Raw genomic sequence first — 27,938 nt, forward strand, 5'->3', positions numbered from 1 at the left:
AACCGCACCATTCCGAGCCCTCCATAAATGGTAAATAATTGCAGCTGCGTAGGCAATACCATCAGAATCTAGAATATTTAACATTGCACTAAACCATTCATAAAAAATATTTGTCATAATATTTGTAGATGGAAGGTTAGATAGTGCCCAAATGGTCTTTGTATAATCACACAAAACCAATGCATGCATAATATCTTCATTTGCAACTCCACACATGGCACACACCGGATCAACCTCTACCCTCTTTATAAGCAAGTTTTTGGTAGTAGGAAGAATATCACTTAAAGCTCTCCATAGTAAGGTTTTCCACTTGGGTGGAATTTTTTGCTTCCACAATGTGAGCCACTTCGTAAATCCCACATTCTCAACATTATCATAATTCCCCAATATACACCTATATCCATGTTTAACCGCGTAATTGCCCTTGGGGTCCCCATGCCAATACCACATATCATCATAACTTGGGGAGACTGGTATTTTTAGAATCCTAATCACATCATTGGGTTCAAAAATATCAGTAAGCAAATCACGATCCCAAGTGCCTGTGTCTGGGTCAATTAAATTGATTACCCTGGTATTACTCAGTTAGGGTGGCATTTCTGTCTGGATCATAGGGTCGTCTTCATCTTGCAACCATGGGTGTCCCCACACCGAGGTAGAATTTCCATTCCCAATTCGTCTTCTTACCCCACTGCAAATTAATCTTTTTGCTGCCAAAATACTCCGCCAACAGTGGCTTGGGTTGTTCCCGAGAACCGCATCAGTAAAAGGTTGCTTCGGATAATATCTTGCCTTATAAACTTTAGAAACCAGAGAATCTGTATTGGTAAGTAATCTCCAAGCTTGTTTCCCCAAGAGTGCCACATTAAAAGCTCTTAGGTCCTTAAAACCCAATCCACCGCATTTCTTTGGGATACATAACTTATCGCAGGCTTTCCAATGGATTCTCTGATCAGTCCCTGAGCCCCACCAATATCTATTCATCAGCCGCTCAATAGCCGTACAAACAGTAATAGGTAATAAGAAAACACTCATTGAGTAAGTAGGCATCGCCTGTGCCATACTTTTCAATAAGACCTCCTTACCCGCCTGTGACAATAGCTTCTTGTTCCAAGACCCTATTCTCTGCCTGATCTTGTCTTCAATATAAGCAAATGCTGCTTTCTTATTTCTTCCAATAAAAGACGGCAACCCAAGATATTTCCCATAGTTAGGAGCCTGGGTCACTCCCAATACTTGTGCCACATTTTCCTTGACCTCCTCCGTCGTATTCTTACTAAAACATATGCTGGACTTATGATAATTAACAGTCTGCCCAGACAGATTTTCATATAGAGCCAGGCAACCTTTAATTTCATTTGCCTCCTGCACAGTTGCTTTAAAAAACAATAAGCTGTCATCAGCAAAGAAAAGATGGGAGATAGGTGGGGCACCCCTTGCCACTCTGCATCCATGTACTAAACCCCTACTTTGTGTTTGCTGTAATAACAAAGAGAGGCCTTCAGCACAAATAATAAATAGGTATGGAGATAATGGATCACCCTGCCGTAAGCCCCTAGTTGGTATTAGCGAATCACTACGTGACCCATTCACCAAAAAATTATAGGATACTGTCGTAACACACATCATAATAAGATCAATATAATCCACTTATCATTAAATCCCAGGGCCACCATCATACCTTTAAGAAAAGGCCATTCCATCCGATCATAGGCTTTTGCCATATCTAGCTTTAAAGCACTCCAACCAACTGCTCCACACTGTTTCCTGTTCAAATAATGGCCTACCTCTGAGGCAATCAAGATATTATCCGTTATCAACCTGCCTGGTATAAATGCACTTTGGGACTCAGATATAATACTATCCATTAGGGGTTTCATTCTCTGAGTAATCATTTTGACCATAATCCTATAAATTACATTACTCAGTGCAATCGGTCTTAAATCAGAGACCTGCTCAGGAACATCTTTCTTAGGAATTAATACGACATCGGTATTATTTAGACCAGGTGGCAACGAGCCTGTATTCAGACATTTTACAATAAAAGCCGAGATATCACCCCCCACACTATCCCAAAAATTCTGATAAAAATCCGGGTTCATCCCATCTGGCCCCACCAAAAATACTCGATCTATTCAATTTTTCCAATCCTTTAGCATTTATATCCCCAGTTCGGATTGTCTATTTCTTTGCACCATCTCCAAAAGTCACATAACCACCATCACAACTTCTAATATCTTAAACATTTTTGTGGTCTCTAGCCATGTAGTGAGAACATCATCAATTACATACCAAAGTACCAACTATATATTCATTTCTTCTTTGACTTTTGATGAGTAAATCAATTGATGAATTTAATATTTCATAACCTTGATTTTCTTGGTTTGTTGCCTTCTTTTACTAGAGAATTCAATTCCATCGTTTTATAGTTTACAATAATAGGTTGTTATCTTCCAAACAATACCTTCGAGTGTTTGCTTTGTAAAGTAGGAACTTTCCGAAGTGAGATATTATTTTTTTATTTTCTGCCATCTTGTTTTTGGTACTTTGTTCATTTCTATTTCCTTCATTATTGTTTTTGCTAGTATGTTGGAACGGGCGTTGGAACACGTACACCAACATATCTAAGTTCGAATTTTACTATCAATGTTTTTTTTTTTTTTTTTTTTTTTTTTTTTTTTTTTTTTTTTTCTAATATAAACCAAGTAAAATATCTTACTGTCTTTTACCAAGACAACTCTTGAAATATAAATAACTTCTCTTAATCACACTGTCTTCTAATTCAACACTCTCTTCTACTACAAAATATTCTGAGACTAGACTTTAGCAACATTTCCTTTAAAAATCGATCTTGGGGGAGTTTAAATGAGAACTCTGTTGGGATTCCGTTGGTGAGAACCAAATAATAATCCTATGAAATAAGATTACTATTTTCTGTAAAGAAAGGGAAGGAAAGATGGAGAATTTGGCTCGTGTTTGATGTAGGGTTAAGATGGAGAATTTGGCTCGTGTTTGATGTAGGGTTTTTAGCAAGAGTCAAGCGATCACTCTTTCCTTAAAATCTTATTTGCTACCTCTCACAAGTGCTAGGAGTGTTATAGTCTAGGCTTCTAGGATAAAACTTGCTACGATTCAATGTCTGAGCACTCAAACAAGGAATCCGGTGAACTAGAGCAACGGGATGAACACAATTAGGCTAAGAAGAGAGTAGAAGCAGAGAGTTTTGAGGCTGGAAAATAATATTTTCTGTGTCGTTAAAATCTGCTGCTCTACCCTCTCTTATATAGGGGTGATGGAATTCAATAGCATTAAAAAATGACATTAAAACACCCATGTAACAGCACCACTAACTTGAGCATTAATTCTGTAATCAGATGAACTGACGGTCCAGACGACATTCGTGCTCGCGCACACGATATCAGGCTTGAGCCAAGCCTTTTCGATCTCATTTTGAGATTTGATTTGCCTCCGTTTTGAGCGTGCAATATATCAATCTCTTCGTTTCACTACGAAGAACCCGAATCCACTTTGACCCGACCTGAATCAGAAGTGGACCCCACTGATAATTGTACCACAAAATAGCCACTTAACATGCCATCTTATGCCATTTTAAGCTATATTTCCCAACAAACTCTTCTACCATTATAGTTAGCAAAGAGGATAGATTTGATCATGCACTTTTTTCCAACATAGATTTCAAAAAATAAAAAATATATCTGAGCTTTGAAATTCTAATTTCATAATACAATTACGCAGCATTATTATAAAAAAAATTAATTACAATTAGTCCTAATAGTTTTGAGATTAAGTGTTATGGTAATGTCGAATAAATGGTGTATTTATAACGATTTTTTTTTTTTTTGCTTGTAATTCAAAGTGTAGGACTAATTTTATTTTTTATTTTTTGTCGGAGAACGAGGTGTCCTGAGCAGGCCCTAACTATAGGAGACACCTTTAAGCCCATAGTATCATACTCAGACTAATCCCTGTGCGCATCGGGCCGGCCCAATTAAGTGGCAAAGTGCAGGCCAGATTGGTGTTTTCATACGAGAAGGGTTCGAACTCCCGACCTCTAATCTCTTAAGGGACAAGAGTGCACGGCCACTCACGTGGCAAATTATTGTATGGACCATGGTCCACACAACTTGTATGGACCATGGTCCACACAACTTGTATGGACCATGAATATAGGGTATTTTTAATATATTAAAGGTACAATATTTGTGTACTGAATGTAAATTATTTAATAGTATATATAAAATAATATACTTTTAGTACTAAAATAATGTACCCTCAAATAATGTACTTTTAGTATACTGTATACAAATAATGTACCTTTAGTATATTAAAAATGTACTTTTTATTTATGGTCCACACATTGCACTCATGCCAACCAAACTGGTTTAGGACTAATTTTATGGTTGCTCCTCTAAGTAAGAGGTGATAGGTTCAAACCTCACTTGAGGCAAGTAATGTATATATGTAGGGTATTCCCCTTCCTTATAATAAAAAATTAATACAATTTAAATTTCAAGTTCACTCTTAAATGACAACAGTTATGGTGAGTTTGTTTCTTTTAAAATAATTGAAAATTTAAGATTTATAGAAAATTATTAAAAACCATTTTTTTAATTAATTATGTCCTTTCGATTTTACATTTTGTTGGCCTCTTATTCAATGTAGGTATGGACCTAGCATTCAAAAAAAAAAAAAAAAAAAAAAAAAAAAAACAAGTAAAGAGACGATGTCGCCCAAAAAATAAAAACATACATAACAAAAATAACGAATGATCGAGTGGAATTTGAATTATTAATTAGATGGTATCTAAACTATAATAAAGCTATATGGTTTGGAAAGTAATTAATGTTACAATTAATATTACTTCTCAAACCATATAGTTAAGATTAATGTTACAATTAATTACCAACATTATTAGTATTACTAGCTATAAATATAAAATAGCCACAACATCCTTTACTATAAAAAAATAAAATTAAAAAAAAGCCCAACATTTTAAAAATAAAATAGCTATTTTTTTCTCGCTCATAACAAAGGATTTCATTTATTGAATTAATGGAGTTATTAAATGTTATGATATTAGGATTAAGGATTCCGATTCCCGATTAATAGAAAATATGAAACGATGCAATATCAATTAAATCTCTGGCTTTACAATGAAAGTTTATTTGATATGTTTTTTTTTTTTTTTTTTTTTAAATTTATGGTGCTTCTTGGGATTACAATATTAATTAAATTTTCGATGAAAGCCTATTCGATATCTGAAATAGTGCAATTAATGTAAGCCTCTACATATAAATTTTCTCCCTCAAAGAAATGGCAGAAGCGAGAAGGGATGAAAAAAACAAATGTTGCGGGCCGTCGGTCAATTATTGGACTTCATAATTAAAAAAAATCATTTGAGCCAAAAATAAAAATTTAAATATATATAAATGTATATATCGTAGGGGTCTTTAATGTTTTTCTGGGTTTCTAAACTTAGGACTTTTAAAAGAAAAAAAAATACATTTAAATTATCTCCACAAAAAGTGGTCTTGGACTTATAGAGTGACATTTGGGTTTACGGAATGACATGTGCATAAAGAATATATTATATAATCATATAAAAAAATGTGTTCAATTAGAGTTTAAATTTACTCATACAAAATTTGAAATTTACTTTATAAATGTAATTATCTTAGTTATTATTCGTATTGTGAAAATTATAATATAGATGAAATACAATTAAGAATAAATCAATTTAATTATGTAAATTCTCTCTATAAGTTTATTTGAATATATATGTACATAATTAGAGATTATATTAACCATACAAAATTTTAATTTTAATTGTAATTTTGTATTCTATAAAAATAATAAATAGTTGACCAATGGAAGCTCCAAAATATTATTATATTAAACAATTTAAAATATTTTTATTTTTTCTATTTTTTTATTTATATTTATAATAACAATAAATTTTTCCCCGTGCATCGCGCGGGTGATAATTATTAAATAACAAAAATTTTATATATGAATAAACCTCATATAGGGTATATTTTTATAACATATTTTTCGTGCATCGCACATGACAAATACTAGTTATATTAAATAATTGCCTCTTAATCTTAATAGATAAATAGAGATAGAGCGCATAGAGAAACATAACAAATATAACAAATGATAATGTTGAAAGAACTATATTGATAATTGAATTGCACCCAATATTTTCCATATAACAATGATCTTAAATAACATAAAAGCATAATAAACGTAAATTAAAATGATATAAAGAAAACAATATATAAAGAGAAGAAAATAAAATAAAGCAGTAAATATAATCTTTTAATCCTTCTATGATTATTATTAGGCAGAAGGGTCAAATAGCCCCATCTATTACTTCAAAGTGCTCAATTCCCTCCATCATCTCAAATATAATGTAATTGGACGCATTTACATCTAAAAATTGTTCAATTAACCTTTTTTTGCAGGTTACCTCTGATTTTGCGATGACTTGGCCCGGTTAGGATTAGGTGGCATTGCTTACATGGCATTAAAATAACAAAAATTAGGATTATGTGGCATTGCTTACATGGCTTAAAACAACAAAAATAACAAAAACAATTTGCAACACATCGACTCGGAGGAAGCGGAGGACGGCGACGACGAGATTCCGGTGGCGCATCCCATTACTGCTATTGATCTCAAATGTTGTCGGCAATTCCATCAAATCCAAGATCTCGAAATTGACTCAACTTTCATTCTGTTCTTCGCATTGTATTCTAGGTCAGAACTCAAAGCACATTATTCTCTTATTTCTCTATAATCCTCGGATGAAATTTTTGTCAAAATTCTTAGAAATATCATCTGTTTAGTTGAAATTTCATGTCGTGCCTGGAAGTTTTCACTTCTCTTTGCTCTTTTTAGATGCGTTTTACTTGTTTCCGGTGTATGTGTGTGTGTAAGACTTGGTTTTCGGCTGGTTCGATTTACAGGAAGAGATAGCAGGGGTGTATTAATGAATGATTACGGTGTTGATCTCAAACGTTGTCGGCAATTACGGTGTTGATCTCAAACGCTATTGATCTCAAACGTTGTCGGCAATTACAGGAATGATTACGGTGTTTTGCTCTCTGATTCTTTTGAGATTCGCGCTGCGATGAAGATGATTGGGTGAAAATCTCCGTTTCCTAGAGGCGTTATTGGGGAAGAAGAAAAGCAAAAGGTGATTTCTCTCGATGGTGGTCTTCTTCTGGTACTGTATATTTGTACCAGTATGTAAAAAGCTTCTCCATATTCTTTTCACCTCATGCTCAATGTGGTTCTACTGAATTCGTCATGGTATCAGAGCGTCATCACCGGAGCTACGCAGCAGCAGTGATGATGGAAGAAGACGAGCATGAGAACTTAAATTCGAATTATACACAACACGCAGGACTGAGAATCCAATGGAGCAATGAGTTCGATGGTCCTTTGTTCTTACATATCACTGAGAATCCAAACACATGTCTAGTTTCGCCTCTGTTATCTGAAGTTAACTACGCCTCTTGGAGCAGATCCATGAGGATTGCACTAGAAGTGAAGAACAAGCTCGGTTTTGCTAAGGAGAGTAATGGGCTATATTTGGTCAGTAATCCCCCTGTCAAGAGAAGATTTCAGTTAGATGATAAGAATGATATCAAATGTAATAACTTGACAGTGGAACTGTGGCATAATAGGTTGAGACATTATCCTACTAATAAAATTCCTATGTTGAATGGAATAAAGTTTGATTCTCCTAAAAAACAGCATAGTTCTGTGTGTGATGTTTGTTTTTTTGCTAAGCATAAGAGGTCCACCTTTCCAGTCAGTAATTCCAGAACTGAAAACTATTTTGATCTGGTGCATATGGATACTTGGGGCCCTTTTGCTGTGGCAAAATTGCAAGGTGAACATTACTTCCTTACAATTGTTGATGATTACAGTAGATTTACTTGGTTACACATGATGAAAAGTAAATCTGAAGTGAAGACTATCTTCCAGAATTTTTATAATTTTGTAAGCACTCAGTTTTCAGCTAAAATCAAAATAGTAAGGAATGACAATGGAATTGAATTTTTAATGCATACCTTTTATAATGAGAAAGGTATAAGTCACCAGAAGTCATGTGTGTATATACCCCAACAAAATGGAGTGACAGAAAGGAAACAATACATCAGCACATTTTAAATGTTGCTAGGGCCTTGAGTTTCTAATCTGGCTTACCTACACAGTTCTGGGGTCATTGTGTGCTTCATGCTTCTTATATTATAAACAGGCGGCCTACTGATGTCCTTGGAAAGGACACCCCTTTCAAGTTGTTAACAGGAAAAGAAGTAGACTATGATCATTTTAGGACTTTTGGATGTCTGTGTTTGGTGCTACTATCTCCCAATGAAGACATAAAATGCAGCCAAGGGCAAGGAAGTGTGTCTCCTTGGGTTTTCCAGCTAATGTGAAAGGATATATATTGTATGATCTTACTGATGAAGTTGTTTTTGTTTCCAGAGATGTCAAGTTCTTTGAGCAAAGTTATCCTTTCAAAAATTCAGATTCTTCACATGCCACTAACACAAGAGAAGACCTTAATCCCTCACTGCCTATCATTCCTATTTCTATTGATACAGAGATTCCCTTAGAGCAAACAAGGGGTGTTGCCACTCCCAGAATTGTAGAAGATAATGTTGACAAAAGCAATTCTGGGAATGAGGGTGGTCATGGCAGGAACATAGAACACTATGATGAGTCAGTCACTCAAACAGCTGATGATCATGATGAGCAAGATATTGAGGCATCTAATGATTTATACATTGACATTAATGTCTCACAAGATCATGCAGGTCAGCCACAACCTAGGAGATCAGCAAGGTTAAAAGCAATCCCTTCCAGACTTGATAATTATTACTGCCAGTCAATGGTGGCAAAAAGGCTTACTCTGAGATCCTCACCTCATCCTATTGAGAATTTCATATCATGTGACAATTCACCTTCTAGTCATAGGTCCTATGTTTCATCTGCAACTTCTATACTTGAACCACAGTCTTATTATGAAGCAGTGCAACATGATGAGTGGAGAAAGGCCATGCAATCTGAGATAGATGCCCTAGTGCAAAACAATACTTGGGCTTTGACAGACCTGCCTGCAGGTAAATCACCAATTGGTTGTTGGTGGGTGTACAAAGTAAAGCATAAGGCAGATGGCACAATAGAAAGGTGTAAGGCTAGATTAGTTGCAAAATGGTACACTCAACAGATGGGGGTTGACTACATTGAGACTTTTTCTCCTGTGGCTAGAATGACAACTATCAAGACCTTTCTAGCTGTTGCTGTGGCTAAGAAGTTGGATATCCAACAGCTTGATATCAACAATGCTTTTTTACATGGTGATTTAGATGAAGAAGTTTATATGGTTTTGCCCCCAGGTTTTAAAGTGACAGGCCCAACCAAGTTTGCAAGCTACTAAGGTCTTTGTATGGCTTGAAACAGGCTAGTAGGCAGTGGAATGCCAAGCTCACAAGGGCCTTGCAGATTAATGGTTTTCAGCAGTCTGTGGCTGATCCATCTTTGTTTACCAAAACTACAAACAAATCTTTCATTGCTTTACTTGTATATGTGGATGATATTATTGTGGCAGGAACAGATTCCAATCAGATTAGAGAGCTAAAGCACATGTTGGATACCTCTTTCAAAATCAAGGATCTTGGTCATCTAAACTATTTCCTTGGACTTGAAGCACTCAGAACCACCAGTGGCATCAACTTGTGCCAAAGGAAATACACTTTGGACATATTGAAGGAGAATGGATTTCTGGATGCCAAACCTGCCAAAACTCCTTGCTGCCCAGGTTTAAAACTCAATAGCACTGAAGGATCATTGCTCCACAATCCTGAAATTTTCAGAAGACTCATTGGTAAACTGCTTTATTTGACAAACACTAGGCCTGATATTTCATATGCCATTCAACAGCTTAGTCAGTTTGTTGATAAGCCAAGAGATACTCACCTTGTTGCAGCACATAGAGTGCTAAGATACCTCAAGGGATCACCTGGTAAAGGGCTGTTCTATTTTTCCAATTCTGAACTCAAACTTCAAGGCTTTTCTGACTCAGATTGGGCTACATGTACAGAAACAAGAAAATCCATTACAGGTTATTGCATTTACCTTGGGGATTTTCTTATCTCTTGGAAAACTAAAAAGCAAGCTACTGTATCCAGATCATCATCTGAAGCAGAATACAGGGCAATGGCATCCAATGTTTGTGAACTCCAATGGCTTCTATACTTATTGACAGATTTGAAGGCACACAGCAAGGTTCCAGTTCCCCTATTCTGTGATAATACTTCTGTTGTAGCCATAGGAGAGAACCATGTTTTCCATGAGCGTACTAAGCTGATATTGATTGTCATATTGTGAAACAAAAAGTTCATGAGGGGGTGATCAAGTTGATGGGAATTCCTTCACACAAGTAAATAGCAGATGGCTTTACTAAAGCTTTGTCTATTACGCTTCAATGACGCAGTCCCACATTGTTCCCACAACTGAGTGATCTTCGCGTCCTTTCGTTTAAGCAACACTGATTCTTCTCAAGTTCTTCATCATAATCACCAAGAACTTATTGTCTTGAGAAGAGGCATGACAATCAGAGATGTGTGTTTCGGTTTAGCATCGAGTGTTTTTTGCTTCAATCAACGCAACCCTAATTCTTAATCGAATGAGGATATATATACACCTTGGTACGAACACTCTCCAAAAATATCTTTGATTGTAGATGGTAGGAATTTTTTGTGAAGAATGAAATCTTTAAGATTCGGTCCATACCTTCCACGCTGATCCGCTGATATATTCCAAAACTGTCATCACAAACCGCGTTCAGCATTTTGGAAACATTTTCCTTTATCAGATCTTCAGTGGCAGTGCGTCTATTGATTATACTAATCGGTCAGTCGTCTATAAGAACAAACAGACAACAAGATAAACCCTATCTTAATTTGCCATAATAAAATTGCCAATTATATGTTGGGGTTTTGAAAAAAATAAAACACTAACAGAAATATTCTTGAATTGGTTTGTAGGATCTACAATTAGTAATAATATTTGTTAAAACTTTTATTGTCATAAAAATATATGTAAAATTAATACACATTTAATAATTCTTCTAGATTGTAAAATGTATTATATGAAAATGACAAATATCTCACTTTTCATATGGGTTGAAACTCGGCTAGTGCATAATGATTCTGCTTACTTTTAAAAATTTTGCAAGAGTGAGACACATGACGTATTGGCTATTGTTAAGGAGTATGCTCGAGCTTATATGTTAAGCTCTTAATGAAAGTACCATGATATAATTAATTGAATCATGGACCAAATCATAATGAATAAGAACAAGACGTCATATAACGATAGGAAAGCCTTTCTGAAAGTCATCCCACACTCATAGAATAACATTTAAGGACATTCGATCTAATGACTCAAGAATGTGTAAGAGGCATTTCATCGAACACTTGGTATTCTTAACATCACACATTCCCCTTTTCTCAAAGGTGAAGCATGGTTGATCAACTCCTTAAACTTAGACTAGGTTGTCATTCCCTAATAAGGTTTATAGGAGGATCACTCCCCATGTGAAATTAATTATTATTGCTTGACATTTTCAAGGAAAATATAATTCACTCATTAAGATGTTGAGATTAATTAAGTATATTGATAATACAAAATGAGAAGTGTATTTATAGCTCATGTTCTTGCCATCCCTTTCATAATTTTTGTTTCGTTGCAATTTTTTATGGTATAAAAATTAATAAAAAATATATTCCATTTTAGCGGGTGAGTTTTTGGATAGAAATATTCTTGAATTGGTGTGTTGGATCTACAATTAGTAATAATATTTGTTAAAAATTTTATTGTAAAAAATATATATGTAAAATTAAAACATATTTAATAATTCTTCTAGACTGTAAAATGTATTATATGAAAATGACAAATATCTCACTTTTCATATGGCTTGAAACTCGGCTAGTGCATAATGGTTCTTTCTTTTATAGAGGCTCGCTTACTTTTTAAAATTTTGGAAGAGTGAGACACATGACGTATTGGCTATTGCTTGTTTTGTTTGTTTAATCTATCTAAGAGCTAATTATTTCTTGTTAGCACAGAGTCAATCCAAATAATTTTATTTTTTTTTATGTTAACAAAGAATGTAACAAATAAATTTGTTTAGGTGTGTAGACTAACCCTAATTCATTATCCTTTGTGTACTTCTTCTTCCTTTGTAGTTTTTACCAATGATTAGGAAATATATTTTTGTATAGGTTTGATTATGAAAAAATATTGGGTGAGCTCAAAGTTTTCAAACCCTTTTCCCAAAGCTCTTCTAATATAGTTTTGAATAACTTTACTTATAACAATCTCACTAAGATACTTAACAGATCTATCTGGTAATTATGTGTTCATATGAGCTGGTTTAAGTTTCTGCATCCCAAGCTTGCAAAATATGAAATAAGGCAATAGATTGTTACTATCACCCAAAGCCCTTTGTACGTGAAAATTACTCATAAGATAAGGTAAAGTGAAACTCTCTAGATTACAAAAATGACAACTGACAAAAAAGTGGATGGAATTGAATTATAAATTAAATTAGATGGTATATTAATTAAATAATTACCTCTTAACAGATAAATGTAGATAGACAGTGATTGTTGTAATTTGGGGCAAACAAATAATACCCGGAGTATTCGGGTTGTCGAACCACAGAGAGGTGGTGTACTAATCACTAGCTACTAGGTTACTCATATGAAACTAGTCCGAACAAAACTTGAAGGTTGATTAATTGCATAAAATAACAAGCAGAATAAAATAAGTAGCAAGGTTTTGTAGACAATAGAGCAAAATAGGATTCTTGGGATCACAATGTTTAATTACCTAGTGCCAATTAACGTTTGTAATATTTGGTTTGGAATTAAGATTTGTATGGGAATGCAAAGTGGAATCGAATTACTCCCGTAATCTCTATTCCTAGTGAATTTCCACTCCCATGGCTTAAACACCCAATAAGATCAAAGATCAGCATTCAATTATTCCTAATTACTACCATCTCCCGATGAGCAATAATCTAGAATAAACTTCCCCTAATAAGTTCCCCTTTCCCAAGGACCAACCATTAGGTGCAATCGTGTGTGCCCTAATTTATGCCCAAACTCCCATTGGTGACACAAACATGACTGTGAAGCTAGTAATTTAGGCCTTTAATTACCAACAACAACATGTTAAAAACAAGATTGCAACACAAATCATAAAACCAAACATAAATATATTAAGAAATTAACGAACTAGGCACATAGGTTCATAAACAAATTCACCCAAAAATCCCTAAGGAATTTAGCCGAGCATGGCTAAATTATACATAGCAAATATGAATAAAGGATTACAAATCATCAGAAGAGTACAAGAATTAACCAAGCGATTCTCCCAAATCTCCCTGGCTTCCTCCTTGCTTCCAAAGACGACTTGAGCCTCTTGATTTCTCTCTTTCTTGTCTACAAAGAACTCTCAAAATCTCTCGGTGTGTTTTTTAGGGTTGAGGAAGGAGGGATTTTATAGTAGGTATAAAGTTGAGACGAAATAGGAATCTGGAACAAAATTGGACTCAAATATCTCGCGACTTCGTGCTGCGCCCGACGCGTCGAGCCAATTCTCCACGCGTCGAGATCTGCTGGTCTCGATCATAAACCTCTCTGGAAATTCTCGACGCGTCGAGTCCTCTAGGTCCCGAACTTGTCCAAAATTGCTCCAAACTCATCCTTGAACTTCCATTGCTCATAGAATTGACCTACAATGGTTCAAAAACACTAACAAACAACGTAAAACATTCAAAACAAGTGCGAACCATAATTAAATGATAATAGCAAGGAAAACATGTATTAAATAAGAAAAATGAAAGAGCTTAATTACTGTGATGATTCAAAATAACCATAAAAACAAGCACAGATGTGATAACATCAGACAGCATGGAAAAGCATAACAAATTAAATATAACAAATGATAATGTTGAAAGAAATTATATTGATAATTGCACCCAATTTTTTCAAATAATAATGATCACAAATAACATAAAAGCACAATAAACGTAAAAAATGATACAAAGCAACATATAACGAGAGTAGAATAAAACAAAGCAGTAAATCTTTAAATCCTTCTAATTAAGAACCAATTCAATCGGGCACTATTTGGTCTTCTTACTGGATGGCTTCTTAAAATGGGCTTGCACCACTTGGATGGCTTCTTAAAATGGAGTTGCACCACTTGGAAGAACATCATTATCAGATTGAGTAGTAGTCATGACTGGCATGGGCGGCGTCTGGACTGGCATTGTACGTTGGTTTAGCATTTGACGCACGGTAGATAGAAGTGTTTCCATTTTCTGTTTCAAGGGAAGTAGCTCTGCCAATGGGAGATTAGAGATAGAAGGCATACCTTTTGCAGCTTCAGTTAAAGCTTTACTTACATTCATTTCATGTTGAATATGTTCTTCAAGCAGATTAATTCTATGATTCACATTTCTAATGTTTGCCTCCTCCTGAGAACGGAGAAACTCTTCGGTGTCGTTGGTTTCTATTGTACGATTTTCCCTTTCAGCAACGTATTTGTTTAGGACATCAGGCACACTAGGACTGCCGAATGTATAAACCTTTTCCTGATTTGGTGGGAAAACTACTACCAAGATCTTCACACCACAAAGTGTTGAAATCTCGCTGGCCTTCTTGAACAAGCCAAAGCGACGCTTTGAGAATGACACATTACGTTGAACATCATTTTCAATCCTCTCTAGGGGAATTCTTTGGCGGCCCCTACCCAACCTCCTAGTACTATTATTGCTTGACATTTTCAGAGAAAATAAAATTCACACACTAAGATGTTGGGATTTAGTATATTGATAATGCAGAATGAGATGTATGTGTATTTATAGCTCTTGTTGTTGCCATCCCGTTAATATTTTGTTTTTTGTTTCGTTGCAATTTTTATTATGGTATCAAAATTAAAACAAAATAAATTCCATGTTTGCGGGAGAGTTTTTGGATAAAAATTTTCTTGAGTTGGTATGTAGGATCCAGAATTAGTAATAATATTTTTTAAAAAAATTATTGTCATAAAAAAAATATATAATTAAAACATATTTAATAATTCTTCTAGATTGTACAATGTATTAGATTTTTAATCGTTGTAAGTGTGGACCCAATATTTTTAAAAATAATTATTAATGGAGAACTCATGGACTAATCTTGTTCGTTCCTTTTTCTATTTGGATGACTTAGATTTGATTTACTAAGATGACACGGATTGGTTTTTTTGAATGGGGTTAGTAGTGTCTTTTTTATTTTTTGTAACTGTTGTAGATGTGACGAGATTTGTTTCCTATTTTCTTGGATCATCACTATTGCGAATTGGAGCCGCAATTTCTTCATCATCAATGGAGTGTTCAACGGGATGAGGATTCGGTTTATGTGATTGAATTGGGGGAATAGGAATGGTGATACTCGACTTGATGATATTAATTAACGTGATTGGTTCCAAATGGGATGTAATTACCTAATCTAGACATATGGCGTCGAGCTCCTATCCCCTTAATTTGGAAATAGCAAATATTCAAGACATGTGTTACTAGGTTGGATTTCTCGATTCTAACTCGGGTGGACCCTAGGACACCCATTAATTAACTTGAGTGACAATCTCAGGGTCATCTTTGCGGTGAGCTTCCCCGACTTGACCACGGGATTGGGTTTTCGAGGCCGACCATCATGCGCACATTGACTTGAGTGACAACCTTGGGCCTAGCTAGGGTTCATGGCCAACAGTCCATTTCGTGTTATACTTCCCTAGGGATGGCCTGTTTGTTATCGGTCTCAGTCCTAAGCAATCTCAAGTCGGTACTCAAGTTCCCAACCGATGCAAAGCCGACTTTGCTCGAGTTGAACAATCGATTTCATGCCCCCAACGTCCTCAGCTTGTGTCTGATCTTCTCGTCCAAGTCGACCCGGCCTCCTAGGTGAGTTGAATTCCACCTCTGCCCGACTATCCTTCGTCGATCAGGGTCGATTCGTCGATGCCACGCAAAGCCCCAGAGGGAAGAGAGTTGTGGTGGGTTGTGTGTGGATGGACCCACCCATCACCCTTAGTCCCAGAGCGAATAGGGTTGTGGTGGGTTGTGTGTGGATGGACCCACCCATCACCCTTATCATAGGGTCCTCTTGATTAGGTAAAACCAAGCTTTTGAGCCCCGCTACTAACTTATTGAGTACAATCATAGCTCGTTGGATTGCAACTACTCGGGCTTGGATGTCTGGGTTGTGGGGTGGGCGACGGAGTTTGGAGGCTCGGGGTTGGCTCTCCACCCTGGTTGTTATTCATGTGATCCCTCAAGTCCACCCCTGGTCCCAAGGGCAAGGTCTACCCAACTTGCAGTCCCGTTCAAAGTGTTGCCATCAAGGGTGACGCTAATGTTGTGTGAGTTCTCAGAGTTGCGGGAATGGGGTCTTGCCATTGTCAAAGTAATATTTTGTAGGATGTGTGGATTAAGGAGTATGCTCGAGCTTATATGTTAAGCTCTTAATGAAAGTACCATGATATAATTAATTTAATCATGGACCAAATCATAATGAATAAGAACAAGACGTCATATAACGATAGGAAAGCCTTTCTGAAAGTCATCCCACACTCATAGAATAACATTTAAGGACATTCGATCTAATGACTCAAGAATGTGTAAGAGGCATTTCATCGAACACTTGGTATTCTTAACATCACACATTCCCCTTTTCTCAAAGGTGAAGCATGGTTGATCAACTCCTTAAACTTAGACTAGGTTGTCATTCCCTAATAAGGTTTATAGGAGGATCACTCCCCATGTGAAATTAATTATTATTGCTTGACATTTTCAAGGAAAATATAATTCACTCATTAAGATGTTGAGATTAATTAAGTATATTGATAATACAAAATGAGAAGTGTATTTATAGCTCCTGTTCTTGCCATCCCTTTAATATTTTTTGTTTCGTTGCAATTTTTTATGGTATAAAAATTAATAAAAAATATATTCCATTTTAGCGGTTGAGTTTTTGGATAGAAATATTCTTGAATTGGTGTGTTGGATCTACAATTAGTAATAATATTTGTTAAAAATTTTATTGTAAAAAAAATATATGTAAAATTAAAACATATTTAATAATTCTTCTAGATTGTAAAATGTATTATATGAAAATGACAAATATCTCACTTTTCATATGGCTTGAAACTCGGCTAGTGCATAATGGTTCTTTCTTTTATAGAGGCTCGCTTACTTTTTAAAATTTTGGAAGAGTGAGACACATGACGTATTGGCTATTGCTTGTTTTGTTTGTTTAATCTATCTAAGAGCTAATTATTTCTTGTTAGCACACAGTCAATCCAAATAATTTTATTTTTTTTTATGTTAACAAAGAATGTAACAAATAAATTTGTTTAGGTGTGTAGACTAACCCTAATTCATTATCCTTTGTGTACTTCTTCCTTTGTAGTTTTTACCAATGATTAGGAAATATATTTTTGTAAAGGTTTGATTATGAAAAAATATTGGGTGAGCTCAAAGTTTTCAAACCCTTTTCCCAAAGCTCTTCTAATATAGCTTTGAACAACTTTACTTATAACAATCTCACTAAGATACTTAACAGATCTATCTGGTAATTGTGTGTTCATATGAGCTGGTTTAAGTTTCTGCATCCCAAGCTTGCAAAATATGAAATAAGGCAATAGATTGTTACTATCACCCAAAGCCCTTTGCACGTGAAAATTACTCATAAGATAAGGTAAAGTGAAACTCTCTAGATTACAAAAATGACAACTGACAAAAAAGTGGATGGAATTGAATTATAAATTAGATGGTATATTAATTAAATAATTACCTCCTAACAGATAAATGTAGATAGACAGCATGGAAAAGCATAACAAATTAAATATAACAAATGATAATGTTGAAAGAAATTATATTGATAATTGCACCCAATTTTTTCAAATAATAATGATCACAAATAACATAAAAGCACAATAAACGTAAAAAATGATACAAAGCAACATATAACGAGAGTAGAATAAAACAAAGCAGTAAATCTTTAAATCCTTCTAATTAAGAACCAATTCAATCGGGCACTATTTGGTCTTCTTACTGGATGGCTTCTTAAAATGGGCTTGCACCACTTGGATGGCTTCTTAAAATGGAGTTGCACCACTTGGAAGAACATCATTATCAGATTGAGTAGTAGTCATGACTGGCATGGGCGGCGTCTGGACTGGCATTGTACGTTGGTTTAGCATTTGACGCACGGTAGATAGAAGTGTTTCCATTTTCTGTTTCAAGGGAAGTAGCTCTGCCAATGGGAGATTAGAGATAGAAGGCATACCTTTTGCAGCTTCAGTTAAAGCTTTACTTACATTCATTTCATGTTGAATCTGTTCTTCAAGCAGATTAATTCTATGATTCATATTTCTAATGTTTGCCTCCTCCTGAGAAAGGAGAAACTCTTCGGTGTCGTTGGTTTCTATTGTACGATTTTCCCTTTCAGCAACGTATTTGTTTAGGACATCAGGCACACTAGGACTGCCGAATGTATAAACCTTTTCCTGATTTGGTGGGAAAACTACTACCAAGATCTTCACACCACAAAGTGTTGAAATCTCGCTGGCCTTCTTGAACAAGCCAAAGCGACGCTTTGAGAATGACACATTACGTTGAACATCATTTTCAATCCTCTCTAGGGGAATTCTTTGGCGGCCCCTACCCAACCTCCTAGTACTATTATTGCTTGACATTTTCAGAGAAAATAAAATTCACACACTAAGATGTTGGGATTTAGTATATTGATAATGCAGAATGAGATGTATGTGTATTTATAGCTCTTGTTGTTGCCATCCCGTTAATATTTTTTTTTTTTTTTTTTTTTTGTTTCGTTGCAATTTTTATTATGGTATCAAAATTAAAACAAAATAAATTCCATGTTTGCGGGAGAGTTTTTGGATAAAAATTTTCTTGAGTTGGTATGTAGGATCCAGAATTAGTAATAATATTTTTTAAAAAAATTATTGTCATAAAAAAAATATATAATTAAAACATATTTAATAATTCTTCTAGATTGTACAATGTATTAGATTTTTAATCGTTGTAAGTGTGGACCCAATATTTTTAAAAATAATTATTAATGGAGAACTCATGGACTAATCTTGTTCGTTCCTTTTTCTATTTGGATGACTTAGATTTGATTTACTAAGATGACACGGATTGGTTTTTTTGAATGGGGTTAGTAGTGTCTTTTTTATTTTTTGTAACTGTTGTAGATGTGACGAGATTTGTTTCCTATTTTCTTGGATCATCACTATTGCGAATTGGAGCCACAATTTCTTCATCATCAATGGAGTGTTCAACGGGATGAGGATTCGGTTTATGTGATTGAATTGGGGGAATAGGAATGGTGATACTCGACTTGATGATATTAATTAACGTGATTGGTTCCAAATGGGATGTAATTACCTAATCTAGACATATGGCGTCGAGCTCCTATCCCCTTAATTTGGAAATAGCAAATATTCAAGACATGTGTTACTAGGTTGGATTTCTCGATTCTAACTCGGGTGGACCCTAGGACACCCATTAATTAACTTGAGTGACAATCTCAGGGTCATCTTTGCGGTGAGCTTCCCCGACTTGACCACGGGATTGGGTTTTCGAGGCCGACCATCATGCGCACATTGACTTGAGTGACAACCTTGGGCCTAGCTAGGGTTCATGGCCAACAGTCCATTTTGTGTTATACTTCCCTAGGGATGGCCTGTTTGTTATCGGTCTCAGTCCTAAGCAATCTCAAGTCGGTACTCAAGTTCCCAACCGATCCAAAGCCGACTTTGCTCGAGTTGAACAATCGATTTCATGCCCCCAACGACCTCAACTTGTGTCTTGTCGTCCAAGTCGACCCGGCCTCCTAGGTGAGTTGAATTCCACCTCTGCCCGACTATCCTTCGTCGATCAGCGTCGATTCGTCGATGCCACGCAAAGCCCCAGAGGGAAGAGAGTTGTGGTGGGTTGTGTGTGGATGGACCCACGCACCCATCACCCTTAGTCCCAGAGCGAATAGAGTTGTTGTGGGTTGTGTGTGGATGGACCCACTGATGAGGACGTTTTTCACACATCCATCAAGTATCAAATCACAGTATAGAGTTTAGATATCGTTCCACTGGAGATGGCTCTTGTAATATTAGGAATGATGTAAAGTGGAGTTAAGCACAAGCTAAAACTACCCTTTTAGAAGCTAGACCTATCGATAGGGAGATGGTTTGATATGATTAGGCTAATAAAAAAAAGGACAAGTAAAACAAAGGACCGGGATTTGGTTGATTCAAGCTAAGATGCCAAATATTGTACTAAGGATTAGGGAATTAAATCAAGGCATAGGGTAAGTGAGATGCACAAAAGTGTCCAAATACCACTCTCGTAGCTATTTGGACTTGCAACCTAACCTTAAACTCCACTCTCGTGACAATTCAACCCAAGGATGCCCAAACAAGAACACAGGGCAAAGATTCCCCTTAACACCCAAAATACTCTCGTATTGGGTATTAAGTGTGTGAATGTGTGGCTAGTGTACAAGCTCTACTCTCGTAGCAACAAACACACTCCAAATCAAGCATATATATAATTGGGATCCAACAATCATACACAAATTTCTCAACAAACCCATTTCACACAACAACCCTAGATCACCCAAATAATCCCCTTTATGCAATGCAACTCAAATAGGCATCAATAGAAAGAAATCAAACCAAATCCTAGTCCCAAAACACTTAGCTACTCATAATATAACAATAGATACACAATATTAAAAGAGAAATTGAAAGCATAGATGAAAAGTAAAGAGAAGAGATGAATAAGAAAGCTTCTCTATTGAAGCCTTGAAATCCAAGATTTGTAATGTTCTTGAGCTTGGAAATGAAAAGGAAACACAAATCTACACTAATCTAAGCTATTCTAAACTAACCCTAACTAGAGAAATGAAAGGGAAATGAAAGATGTAATGAAAGATATCTTTTGGGGTGGAAAAATCCCCTTAAAAGGGTAAAAAACGGGCTGCAAAAAGTTGCAGAGGGCTGGCCACGGGTGTGGCTTCACCCGTGGCCAGAAATGCAGGGCACACTGCTCAGTGGCCACGGGTGTGGCCACGGCCGTGGCCAGACCCGTGGCCACAGGCAGTGTGCACTGCTTGTGCACTGAGGTCGTCTTCTAGGCCATTTTTCACCCTCAAAACCTTTGAATTAGTCTTTGGTGCTTGAATCAAAGTTTTAGCCTTTCAAGTTAGCTTTCCAATGATATAAAATGCACTTGGTTTTGACATTCCTACGCAGAGATATGATCAAAAAACCGAGCAGTGGACGATTTGTGCGGAAATTTCAACTTCTTGCTCTTTTGGTCCACTTTTGCCTTTGTTTGTCCAAATGACCAAGACCAATAAACACACCATAATTTGGCTCTCTAAAAGTTGTTTCTCCATCTTCATAGCTTCTCATTGACTCCCATTGACTCTACATGCATCCGAAATGCCCCAAAAATCACTCAATTCATCTAAATCATCAAGAATTACTCATAAGCACACAAATGAATCAAATGAGGATACTTCGGACAAAATTATAACAAATAACAAGGAAAATAAGCTTAAATGCAATGTGAAATTATAAACTTTTAGACTCTTATCAACTCCCATGTAAGTGTACAAAATAGTACACATTAGATTGGCTAATTTATTAGTTTATTTTATTAATATGTAGTGTTAATTAGCATGAATTGTAATTAGTATTTTGGACCAAGCTAAAATGTGTGGTGGAGATTTATTGTTAAAGAAGTTGGACAAAGAGCAAGTCTGAAGATCTCAAGTTTAAAGAAGATGTGGTTGAGAAGAATTCAAGCCACATGTGAAAGCTATAATCAAGGCATGGTGAAATGGAAGCTACGTACAGTATATAAGGAAGGGAAAATGAAAGAGGAAGTTGCCATTTTCTGAAATTCTGAATCCATACGCAAGCTTCCTACATTACTGCTTTAATATTGATTATATTATTTGTGATTTAAACCTGTACTACAAATCAGTACCTGTGATAGCTGAAGTGCTACACCAAAGATGTTTATGGCATGCACGGTTCAGTCCTAAGTAGGTGTTTTAGAAGAGTTGTAGTGGTAAAGGCTATGAGCCGTTTATAGTTACCTCTTGTAATACTCTGTGGTGAACATCGAGTGGATTGGGCAGACGTGGGTTGCCCCGCAGACGTAGGAGAAGGAGCTCCGAACTGCGTAACAATTCTACTGTGTCTTTACTTTATTTATGCTTTCAATTTCGTTATTTATATGTCAATTAAATTGATTTAATTAAATAGCGAAATTGTCTCGTAACATAAAATCAAGTAGAATCCTTAGAGTTAAATTGATTTCAAGATACACGGGCTTTTTCGATTGGTATCAGAGCCTACAGACTTAAGTTATTAGTCTGACGATCTGGCTACTCCGTGCCTCTTGATCTCAATCCTTCAGCGGTTAGTTTTATTATTTCTGATTTTGTTAAATTGTTCAATCTCACGGGTTATTGAGTGTTACAGAATGAAGCACACTAAAGCTCTTCCCCAGCTAGTCGGTGACAACTATGCGTATTGGAAGGTGCGCACACGCACTCATCTCAAAGCACAAGGTGAAGCAGTATGGTGTATCATTGTAACAGGCTGGGAACATCCAACCAAAGCCAGTACCACTGAGGATGAAACTCGAGTGACGAAACCTGAAAATGAATGGACCCAAGCTCAGAAAACAAGTGCTGGACACAACGATAAGGCACTAGATATTATTTATGGGCTAATTCATGAAAGTCAATTCCCTATTGTTGCTGGTCATGATTCAGCTAAAGGCGCATGGGAAGCACTAGAGGCTACCTACGAAGGCACATCGTCGGTAAAACAATCGAAACTGCAACTGGTACAATCAGACTTCAAGGAGCTCCGGATGAATGAAGATGAAACCATCGTGACCTTCCACACTCGTGTGCAAGAGCTAGCAAATCGAGCTATGGTCCTCGGAGAACCATTCACTCAAGAAAAGTTGGTGAAAAAAATTCTACGATCACTACCACCTCGGTTCCGGATGAAAGTTACAGCAATCCAGGAACATGACAACTGGGAGAAAAAGACTGTAACACAACTAATGGGAAATCTAAGAACTTATGAGATGGAAATCTTAACAGATCACACAAAAAAACAAAAAACAGTAGCATTTACCGCTGAAGAAAATAATTGTGCACCTGACTTAGATGAAATAGGTGATGATCCAGTTGTATTTCTCACTAAACAGTTTTCTAAACTTTTGAAACAGGTGTCAAAAGGTTCACGAAACAAGAATATGCAAAAGGGGGCGTCATCATCTAAAACGAGTTCTAAATCCGGTTCATCAACCTTCAAGTCTTTTGGTTCACGTCCAGGGCAGTCCAAAGAGAAATCCACCAGTAAAGGGATCAGATGCTATGAATGTGAGGGCTTCGGACATGTACAAGCAGAGTGCCCCACCTATCTTCGACGCAAGAAATCAATGTCAGCAGTTACTTGGAGTGATGATGACTCGGACGGTGAAACAGGAGGATCTGATTCAGACGAAATTTCTGGTAATTTTGTTGCCTTTACTGCACATATGGCTGCTGGACTGTGTCATGAAGATGTTGCTGACTCAGAAGGAGGCGAGTATAATTCTGCAGAAGATTTAGAGTCAAGTGAATCATCTTTTGAAATTGAGTTTAATAAATTGTATCCCAAATGGGCAGCACTAAGGAAAGAAAATCGTAGATTAACTAGTGATATAGGGATTGTAACAAATGCAAAGAAAGTGTATCAAACTCAAATAGCTGACAGGGATCTACTTCTCAAAGAGGCATTGGCCCGAGAAGAAAGACTGAAACAAGAGGTACAGACTCTGAAGCAGGAGCTGAACACCTACAAACGCCAAATCCAAATGATGGATACCACGTCTACTCTTGACGTGATCCTTGAGTCTGGAAGAAAGACATCTACAAAATTTTGTCTAGGATTCACAGGAAACAACTCAAAGTTAAAACAGTGTTTGTCAAAGCGTCAGGTCTTGGCCGAGGAGATATTCCAGAATCCAGTACAACGACACATCGCGTTGGTACAGTAAGATCACTCAAGCCGTACTATAAATCCTATAACCCAGTATGTCACTATTGCAGGTTACGGGGTCACACCAGACCGGAATGCTACTACTTCTACAAGGATCAAAGAATCGAGAAGTTCAAACACAAGAACATTCAACCCTTTACAAGACAAATCTGGGTGAAAAAGACAGATTATATCTCATTCGTATCTTTCCACTCTAAAAGTACAGGCCGAGAAGAAAAATGGTACTTCGATAGCGGGTGTTCACGTCACATGACGGGAAATGCTAAATTTCTGAGTAACGTTAACACAAGCAAAGGTGAAGTTACCTTTGGCGACGGTATAAAAGGACAAGTCACTGGTATAGACACGCTAAACGTAGTTGGTCTGCCAAAACTGGAGAAAGTTCTACTAGTCAAAGGACTTCATGCAAATCTTATAAGTATAAGTCAACTATGTGACCAGAACTGGAACGTGAGCTTCAACAAAAATAGTTGCAGTGTCCTAGACAAAGCAAATCAATGTGTTATGGAAGGTACAAGGTCAACTGATAATTGCTATATTCTTACTAACAATGTTTTGTGTTGCAGGATCAATGTAGATGAAACTGAGCTTTGGCACCAAAAGCTAGGACATCTAAGTTACAGACTTCTTGACAAACTTGTGAAAATCGAAGGTGTTCGTGGATTACCCAAGCTGAAAGTCAAACCAACCATATGTGGTGCATGTCAAGCAGGAAAGCAAACCAAATCCTCTCATCCAGCGCAGCACACTATAAACACAAGTCACTGCTTGGAACTGATCCACATGGATCTCATTGGTCCAACTCAAACAGAAAGTGTTGGAGGTAAGAAATACATACTAGTTTGCGTAGATGATTATTCTCGTTTTTCTTGGGTTACCTTTCTCAGGGATAAGTCTGAAACCCTCGAAGCCTTCAAAACTTTGGCATTAAAACTCCAAAAAGAAAGAAATGAGCCCATCATTCGAATCCGAAGTGATCACGGACGAGAATTCGACAACAATCTGTTCGATACCTTCTGCAACCAAACAGGAATCACACATGAATACTCAGCTCCGAAAACACCTCAACAAAACGGAGTTGTTGAACAGAAGAACCGCACAATTCAAGAAATGGGACGAGTTCTGCTCAATGCCAAAGGACTACCTCAAAAATTTTGGGCAGAAGCTGTGAACACTGCATGTCACATCATCAATCGGGTCTATCTACGTCCAGGCACGAATCAGACTCCGTATACATTATGGAAAGGTAAGAACCCAAACATTAAATATTTTCACGTTTTCGGATCACGCTGTTTTATCTTGAAGGATCGAAACCCTGTCGCAAAGTTTGAAACAAAAAGCGATGAAGGCATCTTCCTCGGCTATTCAACGAACAGCAGGGCATATCGTGTATATAACAAAGTTACCAAAACCATTATGGAGTCCACAAATGTTGTAATCGATGATCAACCGAGTGATATTATCACAACGTCTCAGCCTGGACCAGTGACAGAACATGACGCAAGTTGTCCTGAACCTAATCAGAGTCTCCTATGCCATCTCCCATGTCAACTCAACCAGAGCAAGAAACTGAGTCTGAGTCTGAATCTGACACTGATCATGGTAACGTTGATATCCCTACTCGCATCCAGAAAGCTCATCCAATACAAAACGTAATTGGAGATCCTAGTTTCGGCGTAAAAACCAGAGGTAAACCGAAACGTGATTACCTTCAATTAGCAGGATATTCTTGTTATACTTCACAGATCGAACCGAAGAATGTCAAAGAAGCTCTAACAGACGAACACTGGATCAAGGCCATGCAAGAAGAACTGGGGCAGTTCGAACGAAATAAGGTATGGTCTCTAATTCCCAAACCTGACAATGTCAATGTTGTAGGTACCAAATGGATCTTTCGCAACAAAACCGATGCAGATGGCAACATCGCTAGAAATAAAGCGCGACTTGTAGCCCAAGGCTACTCCCAAATTGAAGGAATCGACTACGACGAAACTTTTGCCCCTGTTGCAAGGCTAGAGTCAATACGACTACTCCTATCGATTGCATGTGCCCTAAAATTCAAGTTGTTTCAGATGGACGTTAAAACAGCCTTCTTAAATGGATATCTCTCAGAAGACATATACGTTGCTTAGCCAAAAGGGTTTGAAGATCCACATCATCCAGACTATGTCTACAAATTACAAAAAGCTCTCTATGGCTTAAAACAGGCCCCAAGAGCCTGGTATGAAAGACTTACTCAATATCTTCTTCAGAACAACTACAAAAGAGGAGGATCAGACAAAACGTTATTTATAAAACGATCAGGTAAACACATAACAATTGCTCAGGTGTATGTAGATGATATCGTTTTTGGATCCACACAACCAGGAGAGACAGACCAGCTAGTCAAGGTAATGCAACAAGAGTTTGAAATGAGCATGATAGGCGAACTAACCTATTTTCTTGGACTACAAGTAAGTCAAACTAAAGAAGGGATTTTTATTTCGCAAGAAAAATATGCGAAAAATCTTCTATCCAAATTTGGGCTTGAATCTGCAAAAGATGCCCGCACTCCTATCTCTACAACTTCAAAATTGTTCAAAGATGAAAAGGAACATCTGTAGACTCTACTATGTACAGAAGTATGATAGGCAGCCTACTGTACTTAACAGCCAGTCGACCAGATATTATGGTAAGTGTTGGTATGTGTGCACGCTATCAAGCCGATCCAAAAGAGTCACACCTAAAGACGGTAAAGCGTATTATAAAATACGTTAAAGGTACGATAAATTATGGTATTTGGTACTCGAACGATACTAATCTAAATCTTGCAGGATACAGTGATGCTGACTGGGCAGGAAATGCTGACGACAGAAAAAGTACATCAGGCGGATGTTTCTTTATCGGAAAAAATCTAGTCGCCTGGCTAAGTAAAAAGCAGAACTCGATTTCACTCAGCACAGCTGAAGCTGAGTATATAGCAGCGGGTAGTTGTTGTACACAATTACTCTGGATGCGTCAGATGTTAACTGACTATGGTATAGAACAACGAAGTATGACATTGTTCTGTGACAACACCAGCGCAATCAACATCTCAAAAAATCCAGTCCAGCACTCCAGGACGAAACACATAGATATTCGACACCACTTTATTCGTGAGCTAGTCGAACAGAAAGAAATTATCTTGGAATATACTCCAACAGATAAAAATCTTGCAGATCTATTCACCAAGCCGTTAGACAAATCGAGATTTGAACTGCTTAGAGCTGCCCTTGGTGTTTGCAATCCTACAGCTTAATCATCAACAACGGTACAACAAATAATCCTTAATTAATTTTTTTTAACGTAGTTGTTGTTTTGTTTTTGTTTGCAGGAAAATTCTAAAACTCTCCAACTTAGTTTCAATTCTTCTCACCCATATACCTACTTTTTCCTTAATCGGCTCGGCTACCTTATTTATCTATATATTAATTCCACCATTACATAATATGTATTGAAATATTAATTTCAAACAACTTCCACCACTCTCTCCTAGTATGACTCTACTACTACCCCTATAAACTAGTCACATCACTTATCCCATCCATCACAACTTTTGAGAAGCTCATTAATTAAAAGCCTTCTTGTCTTTCTTGCTCTTACACGCCAAACCCACACCATTCATCTTCATCTTTACCACTCTCAAATATTGAACCTTCAACAATGGA

At 36.7% G+C, this 27,938-nt stretch overlaps 4 protein-coding genes across 4 annotated transcripts; 1 reads left to right on the forward strand and 3 right to left on the reverse strand.

The window, feature by feature from the left end:
• Positions 1-585: 585 nt before the first annotated feature.
• LOC109180018 lies at positions 586-2,102 on the reverse strand. The gene is made up of 2 exons (XM_019329504.1): positions 1,682-2,102; positions 586-1,376 (listed from the first exon to the last, which is right to left on the reverse strand). The coding sequence occupies exons 1-2, from the start codon at positions 2,100-2,102 to the stop codon at positions 586-588; spliced, it is 1,212 nt and encodes a 403-aa protein (XP_019185049.1).
• Positions 2,103-14,296: 12,194 nt separating this feature from the next.
• Positions 14,297-14,896, reverse strand: LOC109180019 (agamous-like MADS-box protein AGL29). The gene has a single exon (XM_019329505.1). The coding sequence runs from the start codon at positions 14,894-14,896 to the stop codon at positions 14,297-14,299; it is 600 nt and encodes a 199-aa protein (XP_019185050.1).
• A 3,356-nt stretch (positions 14,897-18,252) lies between these two features.
• LOC109180021 (agamous-like MADS-box protein AGL29) lies at positions 18,253-18,852 on the reverse strand. Its single transcript, XM_019329506.1, has one exon. It carries the CDS (start codon positions 18,850-18,852, stop codon positions 18,253-18,255), a length of 600 nt encoding a protein of 199 aa, XP_019185051.1.
• A 3,823-nt stretch (positions 18,853-22,675) lies between these two features.
• LOC109180022 lies at positions 22,676-26,384 on the forward strand. The gene is made up of 6 exons (XM_019329507.1): positions 22,676-23,257; positions 23,438-24,246; positions 24,303-24,770; positions 24,819-24,968; positions 25,140-25,498; positions 25,777-26,384. Exons 1-6 carry the CDS (start codon positions 22,676-22,678, stop codon positions 26,382-26,384), a joined length of 2,976 nt encoding a protein of 991 aa, XP_019185052.1.
• Positions 26,385-27,938: the final 1,554 nt, after the last annotated feature.

Source organism: Ipomoea nil, unplaced genomic scaffold (genome assembly GCF_001879475.1).
Source record: "Ipomoea nil cultivar Tokyo-kokei standard unplaced genomic scaffold, Asagao_1.1 scaffold0987, whole genome shotgun sequence".
Classification (NCBI taxonomy): Eukaryota; Viridiplantae; Streptophyta; class Magnoliopsida; order Solanales; family Convolvulaceae; genus Ipomoea; species Ipomoea nil.